Consider the following 18493-nt stretch of genomic DNA (forward strand, 5'->3'; position numbering starts at 1 on the left):
AGTACCAGTTGATTACTGGGGTCGACTCACCACTTCCCCCGAAATTGCTGACCTTGTGCCAAAATTTGAAATCAATATTTGGTGAGGTTGAAATGTTGATTTACATATGGGAACCCGGGTAAAGAAAAAATTACGCTTCAAAACAAAAATAACTGAGTAATAAAAATGTTATTACTTTTAATAATATAGTAAGCTGATTAACTAATTTTACCGATTAGAAGACTTGCAAGTCACTTGGCCCAGAGCTAGGTGCTCAATTTGAGAATAGTTTCTCTCTCTGAAATATCAAGAGCGCTGTAATATGAGCGCTACGTTCATGCCAAACTCACGATTGCTTTTTAGAAAGGATCTCTAATGCTAAATTCACATAATATCTCACCTCTCATCCCAAAAATATAGTCCAGTTAGCATTGTAAATATTACTTCAGTATGATCTCAACCCAGAGAAACAACGAAAAAAAAAAAGAAGAGAGAAAACAGATCAATAGTTTCTAATATTTCGGCATTAGATGCACTGGTATCGCAAACGAATAATAAATATTTCGCGCCCTGTCGGGAAGAAAGTTACTACTTTCTTGGTCTGTCCGGAAATTGTGTTTAACAGGCTTATCACTTATGCTAAAATCAAAGCTGTTAATTCATAATTTATTTGTTAGTGTGTAAATACCAGTGAAATATTGGTTTCAAATTTTTGGCAGAAGGCCAGCAACTTTGGGTGAGAGGGTAAGTCGATTACGTCGACTCCAGTGCTCAACTGGTACTTATTTTATCGACCCCGAAAGGGATGAAAAGCAAAGTGGACCTCGACCGCGTGTGAACCCAGAATGTACTGGCGGATTAAATGCTTCTAACCATTTTGTCCGGCAGGCTAACGATTCTGCCAGTTCACCGCCTTATATTAGTGAAATATTAAAAGCATAAAAACAATTATAATAAATGTTTGCTATTTCACGCCCCCACTTCCCACCAGGTAATTCCTAATCCAGAAGACGTGTTATCGAAGATGTTTCGCTTATTATCTTCATGTTTTATATTTCGACGTAATAGACCATTGGCCTCTATTTAAGAGTGGATGGTGTTGCATGAGGTGGATGGTGATAATAACGAAGGAAGAAATGATGAAGGTGGAGGTAATGATGATGATAACGGGTGCATGATATAGATAGTGATGATGATAATAGAGACAGTAACTTTGATTATTATGATATTGATGGTACTAGGAATTATTGTTATCCTGTGATGATAAGGAGGAGGTTAAAGATGACAGCGTGATGAGAGGAAGGATAATAATGACTTCTAATAGGCACAAAACTAGAAATTTTGGTAGGAGTCAACTCTAGAATACATCAACTCCAAATCTTTACTGACACACTATTTAATTTACTCCGGAAGGATGTAAAACAACGTTGATCTTAACGGAATTCGAACCTAGAACATAAGGAATCAGAGCAAATTCTGCCAATTCACCAATAACAGTAAATGACGCAACAGTAACACAAAGTGTCTTAAAACTGAAGATCTAATCAGTAAAGTGGTTCAAAATCGTAAACATAACAGCAAATAGAACAAATAGAACTGCAGTGGAAGGGCGAAAAAAACACAAAGAAACAAATACAAAAGCAAAAAAAGCATAAAAAAGCAACAACCACAAAGGCTTCAAAATAGAGACTTAGAGTCAGTACATGAATTGATATTGCATATCTACAGACTGTCTAGAATTATAGAACACTGTTGACATTATTTCGGCCGCTAACTGTCACCTTCTGCCTTCGCCACAACCACAAGTCCAGAACGATGAGTTCGCAGTTTTGCAGCTAATAAGATCTTTTCAAACCGTCATATAATCTGTCGATAAATCATAAAGCCATAATGCAAGTAGATTTATAATTGATGAATGAGTTCCATTTAATCGAATTTAACTATGTATGATGGTGGAATTCAGTTCTTTTTACTAATGAATCTCAAAAACTATGAAATTCCCAAAACCAGTCGCACGTCATCCAATCAATAGTAAGAAGCTATCTTTTGAATAATTCAACCAAGGATTGTGATCGTCGTATCTCCAGGTTCATACAGAACCATATATTTTATGGTCAGCTTGCACCAATTTGATGTTTTTAAACTAGCGAGGGAGCAAATAGTTACTCAGCTTGTTAGAAGTAGCAACCAAATCTTTCTCCATATCGTACACTAATAATGAAGTGCATCCTGGACGATGTGTTTATGACTATATAAAAAGATACGTTTACACAGAGATGCCTAGGTGGGCTCGATCACGACTGACTGGGAACACGCAACAACAACAGAAATAGCAGCAACAACATTAACAATTTATTAATATTTTAATAGAAAATATGAGCTTCATAACGTATATATTTTATCTAATAATTGTTTCAGTCATTGGACTGCAGCCACCTTGAAGTATTTTGATCGAACGAGTCAACCCCAGTACTGTGAGAGGAAGGATTTTATAGAGTGTCTAACAAGGACTTCATAGATACGATATATTGTGAATGATGGATTAAAGAGAGAGGGAAGTGATAATAAATTCAGTTCAAGAAGAAAAGCGGTAGGTGCTGAAATGGTAGCTGAAGAGTCAAAGAATAAATATATATCTATAAACAATATATACATGTATATATAAATATATACATAGTATCATACAGTGGCTTTGGAATTGCTTCTTACGCACAGATACACACACTCGCTCGTGCACAACGTAAACAAATTCACACTCATACATCTATAATATATAATATACGTGTATGTATACATGTATATATACACACACACATAAATATATATAGAGAGGGGGGGAAGTAAGAAGAGAAAAGATGCAAAGGAAATGACAGTCGGTGTGATATATATATATATATATATATATATATATATATATGCATATATAGAAGGAAAAAGGTAAAGAAAGAGAAGAGAGTGTCACGACTACACATATATATATCATGAAAAAAAACACATTGCAGCCCTGCATACACATAAACACTCCCATACATATACACACCATAACGCACATATTTATCAAAACTACAGCAAGCACCAACCTAAACAAACAGCAAAAATTTTGGTAAAAGTTTTTTTGATTTGAAAAATGTGTGTTTAGCTGCACAAGGATTTAATTGACAATTGCACCCACAAAGAAACTAACTTCGTTCGCTCTACACTTGTCACACCAGAAAATTAGATTCTAGTGATTATTTTAAACGAACAGAAATCAAAGGCTAACGTCAGAACAGAAGCAATCCACAGTAAAGTGAGCAGTATCAATTGTAAAGTTTTATTCATCGATACCTAATTATAGTTTACTGCCTTATTAACATTATTGAATTTTGTTTTAAGACTCTCATTAACTTTGCTGTGTGACTGATGCTATCGACGATATCAAAGAGTAAGATACCAGATCAACTAACAATTGATAGACGCCACTAAAATTAAGAGGAAATCTGTATAACGTCAGCTTATGATTACGTCTGCCCCAATTGTGTCATTGGCCGAAATTAAGCATCGTGCGTTTGTGTATGTGCATATATATGAGTGAGTATATATGTGTTTGCATGTATAAATATGTATATGTTGTATGCGCATATGTGTGTGTGTGTATGTGTACGTAATTGTTTGTTATAAGGTATATGTTATATGGTGCAGATTTTTATTAATTTTCTTTGAGCAATGATGATTAAAATAATTAATTAGAAAATAAACAAGAGAGTAATAGTTGATCGTCGTGACAATATAGTATTAGCAAGGAGAATTTTCGGATAGGAGAATTTTATTTCATTCATTTGCATGTATAAAATCAACAAGGTAAAAAAATAAAAGCATGGCAAATGTAAAGAATTAAAATAAATCAACTTAAAAAGTCTTAATTTGGCTGGGTAGTTATTTTAATCCTCAATTTTGCAACATGGCTTCTTAGTTCAAATACTATATTTTTTCAAATTTTAAACAAACAGGCATGTTCAATTTGTTGATATTTATCATTCCTAAAGATAAAATACATATTTCTTAAAGTTTTAGTCGTGTGGAAATGAAAAGTAGTGATGTATTTCATCAACGGTGAGAAATTTTAAACTTTATTGGTTAGAAGTAATTGTACGGTTTCAACTAGAAAATCGAACCAGTTTTCAATCTCGACTAGCTTAGAACATTATTTCATGACTTTAGATTGAGCTGACATCTTAAATCTGTGGTCGTATTTGTTTCTTATATATAGTATGTGAATATGAATATGTGATAGTGATGCCGTCTAAAAGGCATTAGAATTCCATATAGTTTAAACATAATCATTTGAAAGCTACAAAATTTTTATATACAATCCTGTTTAACTCTTACACTGGAGCAAACCAGTTATTTTAATGCCTAACTTTGCAAATAATCTCTCCATATACTAGAAACGTTGTTTTCACCGTATAAATACTGAGATTTTGATAAGATTACTGTAGTAACCCATCATTATGACGATATATTTCAATCGTTACGATGGAGCAGTTGCCTGAATATGTCTGCAATAATCAAAAATAGCTCAGTGAAGCTTTTGCACGGAGAAAATCTTTCATACAGTTGTATATTAAAAAAAAAAGCCTATTCATCGGAAAGACACATTTTAGTTTCTTATATGAAATAGTTCTTTAGTTTTCTAATTATTGTAGTTTTTATCTGGCTCAGTTTAACTTCTTATGCACATTCGTTAAGCAGTAGTAATTTCGTGTTCCATATTATTCACCTGCACAATGGAAGCTTGCCAACATCAAATATCGATCACAATCGTTCAATTAAAACCCATCATGTACTGCGTTCTCTGAGCATTTTACAAGAATCCTACTGAATAGTCAATAAAAGCATCGCTTTTTTTCAGTCCAAAGCATTTTTCAAATTTTGCATTTACGCCATTGAATGTGTCAAATGATAATCACGGGGAATTAAAGAAAATTATTTGCATACTCAAAGACATTATGCCATTGTTGAGTCGTTGAATATTTATTAACATTTGAGTCAGTTATTACCTTACACGCATTGGAAATTTGGTGTGTCACGACGCTAAAGATGTTGTGTGTAAACAAGGAAGTTACAGTTTCGGTTATAGCTAATGAGCAATGCTTCCCATAGGTCATGTGATTGTAATTCAATTCCAAAACATTTTTTTCTGAGTTACTGACCTACAAAATAAATATTCATTCAATGTTTCTCACCTCAGCTATGAAAGACATTGATAATATAATCGCAGAGACACACGAATGTAGTTATAGAAGAACAGAGCAAATCGATGTCTATTATTATCGTTGTAATTAATAATATTAATTACGGTTTCTTTTATTAGCCATAAGTCTACATAACAAAATAATTCATATTAATAATTAACATAATAGGGTTTTATAGTTAATTTGTAATCTATATCCTGAAATCGTAATTAATATAAATATTAGTGTGTTACAATAATTTCGCTTTATATTGTAAATATCATACAATTGTTGTTTGGAGAAAACTAATTGGGACTGATGCGAAAAATATTATTCTGAATATGTGTTTTTAAGAAAGAAATTAATATTTCTTTTCATACAATATCTGTTTACAATCTCAAATAAACACAACGTGTAAAAAACATTGGTATAAAGATATTTTGTATTAAGAAAAACAAACAACACTTCATTATTCATATAATATTTTTCAGAGAGACTTTAGTCTCTGAACTCTATTATAATTTTGTGGCACAATGCTATTCACTAGAAGCCATGGCAAATGTTGCTTCTATAAGAAAACAAAAAAATTGTCAATAATTGATAGTTCGAAGTTTTTAGATGAACAAAAATTGAATGAGAAAGGAGAGAAACTGAGTGAGATAGGTAAACAGATAGAGTAAGAGTGAGAGAAAGAGAAAGAGAGAGTGTGTGTGTTTGTGTGTGTGTGTGTGAGAGAGAGAGAGAGAGAGAACGTGAGAGAGAAAATGAGAAAAGGAGTAATGAAAGATGTTTATTGTGTGTTATAAGAAAATATAAAGTTGGAATATTCTATTTATACGTTCATTATAGGTATACTGCCATAAACAAACCAGGATGGAAAATTTTGAGAATGGCCAGATCATGGAAGGTAAACAGTTAAGCTAAACCTCTTTTTAGAGGTATTGTTGTTAGAAAATTCATTAAAATAATGCACCAATACATGTAAAAATACACATATACTTTGATATTTTTCGGATCTGATATTAGTGTCTTGAAAATAGAAAATATAGCAAAAATAATGCAAAAAATACCTAGCATGCATTCTCAATCTTATCCTTATGTTATAAAAAGTACATTCAACAGTTAATAGCTTATCTTATGACATTCGATTAGAAAACATATCTCACCTTAATTGTGATAAAAAATTTCTCCGTAGTCTTCTTATATATCAGAATTAGAAACATGAGTTTGCTTATTTGTTGAAATGAATTTCCAGATTCTAGATCTAAGCAATTAATTAAACTATGAAAGGCATAGTGTTCTCAAATTGAGCCAAGATTTATGAATATCATGCATCTAAATATTAATAGTAATTATGAAACTTTAATTGGGTTAAATTTGTGATATAAATGTGTTAAAATTGATATTATTCTTCGAAGTTGATACAATTCTACTAAGTTGCTTCGTATTAAATGATAATTGGAGAATTATTATTTTAGTGATTAAAAGATCTCAATGTTTATAATGCCTCTTAATTGCAGCCTGAACAACTGAATGAGGGGGAAGGGAATACATGTGTGTAACTGAAATTAAAATACATCTGTTACATATATATATATGTTCATTCACACACACATATTTAAATGATATATATATATATATATATATATATATATATATATATATATATATATTATATATATATATATATAATATATATATATATATATACATATCCATACATATACATATATGGATATGTATATACTGACATATAATATGTATAGTAACTAGGGAAAGTATAGGACAATGTTCGGGCGATTCATAAGTCATTTTAGCATTTCATTAGTAAACTTTTGCAGATGCAATTTTCTTTTTATAGATTATTATAATTATAGATAATACTATGATGCTATCTTGTAAAGTGTATTTATTAAGATAAAAGAACATTAATTTCTCTTCAAATGGTACGACATAATAGTAATCTTGTTCATTTGTCCAGGCATAACAAGTTCAGCTGTTGACGTCGGTCATTTTGACTGGCTCTATGTATGGCAGGGCAGTAGACCAGCTATCTTGGAATTTCTGATATGTGTATATATATATATATATATATATCAATATATATATATAAAGTTGTTTCAGTAATTTGACTGCGGCCACTTTGGAGCACAGCCTTAAAGGGTTTTTAGTTGAAGAAATCGACCCCAGGACTTAGTCTCTGTAAGGTTAATCCTCGTTTGATGAACTGCTACGTTTCGGGGATATAAACACACCAACATCGGCTGTCAAGTGATTGTAGGGTGATAAATACACGCATATATATTCTTTTATTATTTTATTTGTTTCAGTCACTTCAGTTCGGTCATACTGTAGCACCGCCTTTAGTCGAGCAGATCGACTCCGGAACTTATTCTTTGTAAGCCTAGTACTTAATCTATCGGGGTTTTTCTGCCCAACTGCTAGATTACGGGGACGTAAACACACCAGCATCTGTTGTCAAGCGATGCTGGGGTGACAAATACAGACACACAAAAATATATACATACATACGTACATACATACATACATACATACATACATATATCTCGAAATACGGAATAGAAAAACAGCCAACAACTGATGAAGTGTCGTTATTTATGTTGCGTGTCTTGTTTTCCATTTGTTTCTATCGTTGTTCGAAAAAAGTTCATATTCCATGTATTCGTATTTCGTATTTCATGTTGTTTACGTTCTGTGACGTCCTGTGCCCACATATGCATATGTATATACATATATATGTAAGTATGTACATATATGTATGTATATATTCATAGATATATTATTTATATTATTCTATGATTGAATGCCACACATCCATTTCCAAGTAACTTTTATCTATCTATCTATATATATATATACACACACACACACATATATATATATATACATATCCATACATATACATATATGGATATGTATATACTGACATATAATATGTATAGTAACTAGGGAAAGTATAGGACAATGTTCGGGCGATTCATAAGTCATTTTAGCATTTCATTAGTAAACTTTTGCAGATGCAATTTTCTTTTTATAGATTTATTATAATTATAGATAATACTATGATGCTATCTTGTAAAGTGTATTTATTAAGATAAAAGAACATTAATTTCTCTTCAAATGGTACGACATAATAGTAATCTTGTTCATTTGTCCAGGCATAACAAGTTCAGCTGTTGACGTCGGTCATTTTGACTGGCTCTATGTATGGCAGGGCAGTAGACCAGCTATCTTGGAATTTCTGATATGTGTATATATATATATATATATATATATTATATATATATATATATATATTATATATATATATATATACACACACACACACATATATATATATATATTATATATATATATATCAATATATATATATATATATATATATACGACGGGCTTCTTTAAGTTTCCGTCTACCAAATCCACTCACAAGGCTTGGTCGGCCCGAGGCTCTAGTAGAAAACATTTGCCCAAGATCTTACGCAGTGGGACTGAGCCCAGAATCATGTGGTTGGCAAGCAAGCTACTTACCACACAGCCACTCCTACAAGATTCTTGATGTGAATTCGTGTGTTGAATTTGTGTCTCATTTAACACACACATAATATATATATATACACACACACACACACACACACACACACATATATATATATATATATATATATATATAAGTTAGAGGTGTTTAAAGCCTCTAAGAGATGGTTAAGTTCAAAGGCGTTCCTGGTGAGCTGCGTAGGTACAGTTCTTGGTAAAAGATGTACGGTAGCAGATAATTCAGCAGGTAAACCGTAGTTTAAATTAGATACAAGAAGAAAACGGAGGGAAAATAACAGGAAGAAGTTGGTCGTTTGCACTAGTAAGACATTAATTTAATTGATTAAGAAAAGTGGTAGTAATAGTAATATATATATATATATATACCATGTTGGACTAATACTTAATTTATAACAATAGGCTTCTCTTCATTCAGTTGTGGTATCTATACTTGTTTTGCCCTCTTCATCTCCATCTATTCTTTGCGGGATGCCACTTCTGCGTAGGTATAGCTCCTGCGTTATAGATGAGTGCATTTCATATAGTATTATGTTTCGATATGAAGTTGCAGTTGGTTTGCTTATCCCAGTAAAGTTCAGCTGCAGACCATAGGTATTTGTTATTGAAGCATGTACATACACAAAGGTGGTGCTCTACCATGACCGCAGCTTTAAAGCTGAAACAATTGAAAGCATTTAATTTGAAATATATTCTTTATTTACCTAAGTTTTCCTAAATTAACTCAATATCCTGTTTATTTTTGCTGTCGTTCCTGTTGTTGTGGTTGGCATTTCTGTCTGTTATACAGATTTCTATTTTGTAAATCTTTTTATCGTTATGATATTCATTGTTATTGCTGATAAAATATTTGGGGGTTGATAAAATAAAGTACCAATCAAATTTGGGATCAATGGAATCATCTAACGCCATCCTCTTAAAACTGTTGGCTTTCAGCTTAAATTAGAAACCGTTATTATCAAAATACTTAGCGGCTTTTCTTCCGGCTTTTTACGTTCTGAGTTCAAATTCCACCGATATCGACTTTGCCTCACATCCTTTCAGGGTTAATGAAATAAATACCAGCTGAGGAGTTGGATGGGTGTAATTGACTAGGTTCCTCCCATTAAAATTGTTGGCCTTGTCGTAAAATTCTAAAAAGCTTCAACAATTTATGCCTTTTGTACAGCATCACCATGTGTACCGCTGTGTTCCAGATGTGTGCAGCATTGTCTTTTGAGTATATTCAATTGAACTTGTATACTGCATTAAATTTCTTTGTTGTGGGATTCGTTTTGATTTTCTGTTGTTAGTTCAGCGTTACGTACGTTGTGTAAAGTAGTTGTTGTCCTATTCCACTGGAGATTTGGGTAGAGTACGTGCTGTGTTTTAATATCCAGTGATGAATGTAGACGGTATGTGCTGTGTACAGGGAGTGTACAGTTAGAATTGTGCTATTGAAATGAACGTATCTTGAGTAGAATGTGTGCTATATGTAGCAGGGCTCCTTTTGAACTGTGTGTAAACTCGGTAGCCCTGATATGTGTTTTTTTAAGAATTAAACATTTCTTTACCATATATAGTGTTCTACTAATTGGTACTATTAACAGCTTACTCCCATAACGTGCATATTTCACTTTAACAATCTTTGTACTGTGACAGATTATCCATCCTTTTCCAAGCGACGTCTTGATCAGCCGGGACCAAAATATTTACTATGTATCATGTACTATAGTTACTTTTGAGTTGTTCTTTTCCTTTTTCTTGATATTATTAATGGTTTGAGTGCCAGTCAAAGAACCTTGTAGTACTTGCTCTAGCTTTTTACGTTTTGGATATATATAGCTCACCAAGGACAACTTTATTTTTCATGGCTCCCATGATATTAAATACCAGTAAAATACTGAATTAATACAATCTTCTATCATTACTAATACTACTAGTACTAAAGATGTTAGTGTGAATCGGAAATTTACAAGCCTGAGATTTATCTATATAAAACCTCTTTGTATTCCAGTCTAATTGTTGTGGTTGCAAATTGATATATGTTACTGAGAGTACATAGAAAAACTTAATAAGTTTAACAGCTCTGAATATAACTACTTAACTTTTTACTGATATAAATAATACCTCCCGTTATCTGCTTCACACTCCTTAATAATGACAGCACAGAATTTACTGCTCCATAAGGTGTAATATATTAAATCAACATTTTCTTACGTTTTGTATACAATAATGCCTAATTCCTGCTCTCAAAACTGATGAACTTTTACTCCAAAATTTCCTTGTCATTGATAAGGCCATATCATTCGGGTTTAGATCAAAATTTCATTTATTTTATTTTGACGTTTCTAGTTTTGCGAAGAAGTCTAAAAACATCATAAATAACAGATTAATAACGGAGGTAAATATTGTTTCCCAAGCTCAAACTCATAATTCTTCGCAAAGTTGATAAGTGAATCAAGACAGTAATTAATAAAACACCAAAGTGGCCTTAATATTACAGTTTGCACATAAACTTGAACGTCAGACTGCACGCATACACACAAATATACGTAAACACACACACAAGGTTAACCTATTGACATTGGTGGATTTCCACAGGCATGTATGCTGTGAACACACTTCCCAGGTCGATTCAGCATGATAATGTGGAATAAATAGACCTTTGAGTTACAAGTACAATCCACAAAGAGGGAGAGAGATAGAGAGAGAGACAGAGAGAAAGAAAGAAAGAGATGGAGAATGAGAAAAAGAGAAATTAACACATCAACGCAAGAACTGGATTGGTACTTCCTTTATCGACCCAGAAAGGATGAAAGGCAAAGTTGAGCTTGGTAGGACTTGAACGCAGAGTGTTGAGATGCAAAATATATTCCACAAAACATTCTGGACGATACTAAAACGATCCTATCAAGTCGCCATCTTTATTGGGAGTTCCAATCATTTTACTTTACTGAGATATAATATTATTATAAATATAGTTTTTTGTTGTCATGTACAATTGTTCTCCTCCAAATATTTCATAATTCTACTTTGGCATCTTTTCTCAGCATTGCTTCTAGTTCAAAAGAAAACTTTGAATAGTCATGGGTATTCGTTCGAAGAGATGACAAATAGTAATTTTCGGAGTGAGTTTGAAACATGCTATGTGTTAATAATTTACGTAATGTTGTTCTTTATTCCCACCTTTAACAAGTTTCATCCTCAACAAGGCATTTCACTGAACATGAATTCGTGATTTCATAATGTATCTTTATACACTGTTCTGTTGTTAATATTTCCATCGAATTTGGTCTACCCTTTTTTCTTTTTTTCCTTCTCATAGCTGTTATCGTCATCATCATTATCACTGTCGTTGTTATTGTTTAGTTCTAAGCCACAGATACATTTTCAATGTATCCTCTCCTTTGTTCAAGTACGTAATACTTGAGTGAAGTTTGGTAGTTATATTTAGTATTTCAAGCAATTGCGTATAGGATCGTTTCTGCGTTTGTTCATCCAGTGTTATCCTTATAACGCAGAACCTTTCATTATGATATCCATTAGACATTTTGGGCTCATTAACAATCCTCTACAGACTTTCATTGGTTTTTATATTTCAGAGTGATAAAGGAGTACTTTTGGTTTCAAAGAAAAGTCATATGTTATGCTCTCAACAATTCGGGGTCCATTCATATTTTACTAGTTATGACTATCAATTGTTACAAAACAGTTTTGATTAAATTGTGAAATATTTCATGGGATATTTCCACGCTGGTTATCTTTGTGAAGGTTCCGTGGCACTCTGAAAAGTGTTTTCCGAAGCACTTTGTTTTATATGCTTCGTGACATTTCTACTACAAAGAAACACTATCTCTTTCTTATCCTCTTTCTGTATTGCCCCTTATTTCTCCGATTAGGCAAGCGACTGTATATTGCTGTTGTTATTGTTGTTGTTGTTGTTGTTGTTGTTATTATTATTATTATTATTATTATTATTATTATTATTATTATTATTATATTATTATTATTATTATTATTACTAATATTAATGTTATCATTGATATTATTATTATTATTAGTGTAGTGATAGTATTAGTATTAATATTATTATTATTGCCATGTCTGATCCGATTATATGCTTTTTATATCACAGAAATATCGGGAATATCATTCGTAACTTTCAACGATATAATTTCCATACACTCACACTTCCGCGCTAAAAGTTAATTTTGTCGCATTTCAAAGCTATTGCCATTCATGTCTCATTGTTATTTCATTGTTATTTTATGATATAGCAACCTTATTGTATCATATAAATTTTATTAAAAATACTAATGCACTTGTTTTCAGAACATCTTATTAACATATAAAATATTTTAAGAGAAATGAAGGAAAAATGTTAATATTTCCGTTTTGTATATTATTGCAAATTTAACAAAACTAATGGGTATTTTGTTTCATGTAATTTCATCAATATAAAACAGATTTTCCAACCTGTATTAGTTTTGCAGTGAAAATTCGCAAAGGAAACGAGAAAATATCGCAAATAATATAAATGATTAGTACCAAATTCTGAATATGCAACTTAAGTCGTTAAAAGTTTCAAAATTTAAAAGAAAGAAACAGTTAAATAAAAAAAAATAACAGCAACAGCACCATCACCATCACTAACAATAACAACTACGAAATATGAAGTATGAGACATGTTATCAGATTCTTCCGCCATATATTTAAGTAACGAAATAGACAAAAGAGAATGAAAATAAAAACAGTTTTGAAACGTAAGCATTAAATAAAGTGAGCCCAATTTCTCTATGGATTTCTATCGGATAAAATTTAGATCACGTTTACATCTAAAATATTATATATAATATGATACGATATGATATTATTTGACATAATATAATGTTATATCATAGTGAAGAAATGATAGCTAAATCACGTATAAGTAGTACGATTACAACTGAGAAGCTGAGATTTATGATGTGATGAATGTTAAAAAAATAACAAAATTTTCCTACACACTCATTATATACATACATACATATATATATATATATATATATATATATATATATATACAATATAAAACTACATACACACGAACATATATATATGTATATATATGTGTGTGTGTAAGTGTGTGCGCGCGTGTGTGCGTACGTGTGTGTATTTGTATGTACGTATACACTCATACACATGCACACATGTATCAGTACGTGGGTTGTTCTATGAAATTATATATATATATATATATATATATATATACACACACATACATATATATATAAAATATAAACTGAGAATAATAGGCCGAATTTTAATTTATACGATAAAATCAATGTGGCTCTTCTACACGGTCATTAAGTGTCTGTACAGACATACACACACACATACACACAGAAACACACACACACACTCAAACGCTTTTATTCCCTCTCTAACTCGCACTTATAAACGTGTGAGGTGTATGAAGTTATGCAAAAATAAATAAATAAATAAAAAGAGAATAAATAGCCGAATTTTACTTTATGTAATTTCCATTTAAAGAACCGAAGATATTTATATTGGACTGATGATTTCGCAACGCACAGTGAAGTTTTTATATAAAAAACAATCAAAAAATTAATATATATATATATATATACATATATATATGTATATATATATATATATATATTATATATATACATGCATAAATACATATGTACATACATACACACACATATATGTATATATATATATATATAATATATATATATATATATATATATATATATGCACATACATAGATGTATACTCAGGTACAGGTGTAGCAAAGCTATTAGCGTACACTTTGGCAAATGATATTATTTCGCTCAAATATCTCTGAATCTCAGATCGACATAATGTGACATATATTGTTATTGAAGCTTAGAGAAATAATGCTGCATGTGTTTTTATACAAATATCTTCGAACTTTTGATTGCTTGTATGAATATATGGTTATTCCCTGTTTATGAAGTTTTAAAAGGATACATGTCTACATATCTACACATCAGTATATGTTTATAACATAAGCATTGTTAATTTCCTCATTAGATATATTGATACATTTACAATCATTGCATATGCACTTCCTCTCTCTCGCACACTCACACACACATATAAATACACATATTGCACACGCACACACACATATATGTATATAATATATACACACATGTATAGACAAACATATACATATAAGTATGTATATATATATGTATATATATATATATATGCATATATATATATATATATATATATATATATATATATATATATATATATATATGTATGTATATATGTATATGTATATTATGAGAAAGCTATACACCATTTACGGAATAATAGATCACATGCTGCCAGGTTTACAACGGCGCAATTTAGAAAAACCACCTTTCAACAAAATAAAAATGTCTTCGACTGGCGTATAAAGCAAAGCATACAAAACGACTCTGGATTTCTTGCGTCGATTTAAAAATATGAAATGAAATCATTAGTATATAGGGCACGATTTACTTGGCGATTGAGCGTTGTAGATGTCTTTCCCTTTTATCACTTCCTTTTATTTACCGGATAGGAATACGGCGATTGAAAGGCGCGAAAAGGAGGCAAAAGGAATTGAAGAAAGCAGACGAGATGGGTGGCCGCAAGCAGGATATTACAATGTCTTTGTAAAATTATAAATTCTTAACTAGTCCAAATCTCGATATAGCACCTTTTGGTCTAATATATTTTTGTTCTTTATATTTGTAACGTCAGATCATCAGGTGTTCTCAGGGAAGACTAGATCTTGTACATAAAATAGCAGGATCTGTAAGAAGGGATAATAAATTCAAGTCAATATTAGATAAAATATTTTAAAAAGAAATTCGTGCTAATCATTGAATTTCATTACTGATTACAAAATAAATCTTTAAAATACTAATCTCGCCTAATAATAAACGAAAAAGGCCTTCATACATGTACACATTAAAGTGAACTTGACTTATGCTCTGATGTAATTTATTTAGTAATTATATCTAAATGACCAATTTTTATTATTTAAGTAAAAACGTTGTGCTTTAAAAGGTTAAAAATAGAAAATGGAGAGATTTTTAATAGCTTCTCATTAATGATCATATTCAAAATGACAAGCGTATATCTTGTAATCTTCCATTTTCCAGCATACTAAATAAATTTGATTGAATATGACACTTCGAATTATAAGTTTCTTCTGTCAATAAGTTATTATTTTTTTTTTACTTCTGCTCAATAATTTCTTTTACGTTTAAGATGGATTCAACAAAACTCCATTCAGTATATCTGTCCCGATTAGAACAGTTACAGAAAGTTTCTGACTTTGGGAAGAAAAAAATAGGAGAGCAAAAAATGGCTGGAAAAGTTCATTCTTTCTTGAAAGCTAGCATGATAAACAGAGTTAATTGCTTAACGGTTGGCAATCAGAGATATGTATTATATGGCATTTAAAGATTTTATGGTAATGTTGAACTAGAAAAGGTTACTCTGATTTTTTTGAAAGATTATTTCAGAAGGCACAATCTACCTAACCAAAATAAATAGCCACTCCTAGTCCTTTACAAAATGAGAACACATCATTGAAAGTATTTAATATGTTTAGACTTATAAGAGATTTCTGATAAAACGCTCTTACTTTCTGTAACTATTTCATATATAAATTATATTAAAGTTCTATGTTTAAGAGATGAGGAATTATATACAATATTTACATTATTTACATTTGACGGATATCTGTCCTCATTTTGTTTGTTGTCTTGGGGAAATTTCGAACCTGGGTTCTCATTCCTACGATATTTTTCGATGTTGTTGTTGTTATTATTATTATCATCATTATTATTATTATTATTATTATTACTATTATTATTATTATTATTATTATTATTATATTATTATTATTATTATTATTATTATTATTATTATTGTTATTATTATTATTATTATTATTATTATTATATTATTATTATTATTATTATTATTATTATTATTATTATTATTATTATTATTATCATTATTATTATTATTGTTATATTCAGGTCACTGCTTGGAATCGAACTCGGAATCTTGGGGCTAGTAGCCCGCGCTGTTAACTACTACGCCATATGCCCGTGGGCATATGGCGGAATTCATGGGCATATGGCGTAGTGGTTAAGAGCGCAGGCTACTAAGCCCGAGATTCCGATTTCGATCCCAAGCAGTGAGCTGAATAATAATAATAATAATAATATAATAATAATAATAATAATAATAATAATAATAATAATAATAATAATAATAATAATAAATTTTCCCAAGACACCTGATGAAGGCTGGATGGTACATCAGCCGAAACGTTGTGTTAACAACAAAAAAATGAGGACAGATATCCTTCAAATGTAAATAATGTATATGTTGTATTGTTATTAAATTTAGTTTATGACTGATTAAAACTTTTGCTTAGATATTTCATTAAGAGGTTCCTTAAAAATGTAATTTGTGTCAAATATTTAACCAAAATTTTCTTCAAAATAATTTCTGCCTGAAGGATACGTAAAACTCTTAACCAGGTATTTCCAACTTTTTTAATTTTTTGCGTTCATTAGCAAAAAAAAAAAAAAAAACTAAACCAAAGCCCCCCCTCCCCCCAAAAAAATAAAAGCAAAAAACCCAAAATCAAAAACAAAACAAAACAAAGACGAAGAATAATGTATGTGTCCTCAAAGATAGCTTATAAATTAAGCAAGTTTACAGAGAAATAATTTCGGAGTTTACTAAAAGTAGCTCTTACCATTTACATCCATTTGATTCCACCCATACTCGATAAAACATTCTTAGTTTTTTCGGCGAAAACCATTATTCTCTAAAATAAAAAAAATTAAAATCCTGTTGGAGAGTATGTAGTTTTGAAATGATACTTGGTTTATGCTATATTGCCATATTGACAGCAAGGCAATAGATGACAAACAGAAAAAAAAACAACAAAATGTAATGCTTATTATTTAAGCTAAAATATTATATGAAAGGAACAATACTAGACAAGAATAGAAAAGGTAAAAGCTAAATTCAAGCAAAAGTAGCAGTTTTAGAGAAGGAATATTCCATCAAGATATCCTTATCATCATATTTGATGGAGAGCAATAAGAGAGTGTTATATTTAAGCTGCAGTTTGATTAGTTGCCATAAATTGTTTTGTTTCTGGTAAGCATTAAAAGCACACAAGAAGTAATTTAAATGAATACACGACAATAATAATATAACAATATCAAGGAAGACAACCAAACGGTAAAGTTCAAGAATACAATGCAGACTAAGACAGTTTAGGATTACAGATTATAGGAAGACTATAAACGATAATAGGAAGTAATGGCAGAGGACAAAATCCATAAACAAAAACGATGACAGTATTCGTATTGAACAATGGACAACAAAGGAAAGATATTTACATTTTCCCCTCCATATTTTCCTCTTTATCAGCGTCTGTCTCCGAAATGTTGTCAACACTTTCTTTATTTGCATCCTCTTCAGTGGTTATCTTGGTTTTCTTTGTCGACAGTCCTTGATATTTCTCCCCAACTGAACAGAATAGAGCAACAACATGATACAATAACAAGAACATTCTGAACGTGACACATTCACCAGACATGAAGAAAGGATTCTGAAAAATAAATTTACTATTTCACACCTCAATCGTCTATTGAAAAAGAAGTTTTAACAAATTTAAGACCAAACTATAAATTTAATGA

The 18493-nt window shown here is 30.8% G+C and overlaps 1 protein-coding gene across 7 annotated transcripts in view; it reads right to left on the reverse strand.

Moving 5' to 3' along the window:
* The window catches only part of LOC115225598 (putative carbonic anhydrase-like protein 2), a 615762-nt gene that overhangs the window by 70504 nt on the left and 526765 nt on the right, over nucleotides 1–18493 (reverse strand). For 3 of the 7 annotated variants that reach the window (XM_036498897.1, XM_036498900.1, XM_036498905.1), the window contains exons 10-12: nucleotides 18194–18323; nucleotides 17539–17610; nucleotides 15472–15567 (exon numbers count right to left, since the gene is read on the reverse strand). The exons of 1 other annotated variant lie outside the window; for it this stretch is intronic. In XM_036498897.1, coding sequence (XP_036354790.1) covers nucleotides 17604–17610; nucleotides 18194–18323 — 137 coding nt within the window. In that variant the 3' untranslated portion in view covers nucleotides 15472–15567; nucleotides 17539–17603. Of the gene's footprint in view, nucleotides 1–15253; nucleotides 15568–17538; nucleotides 17611–18193; nucleotides 18324–18493 lie in introns of those variants that run through there. 3 more of the 7 variants (XM_036498894.1, XM_036498891.1, XM_036498895.1) reach the window with 2 other exon arrangements.

The sequence above is a fragment of the Octopus sinensis genome, linkage group LG2 (assembly GCF_006345805.1).
Source record: "Octopus sinensis linkage group LG2, ASM634580v1, whole genome shotgun sequence".
NCBI lineage: Eukaryota > Metazoa > Mollusca > Cephalopoda > Octopoda > Octopodidae > Octopus > Octopus sinensis.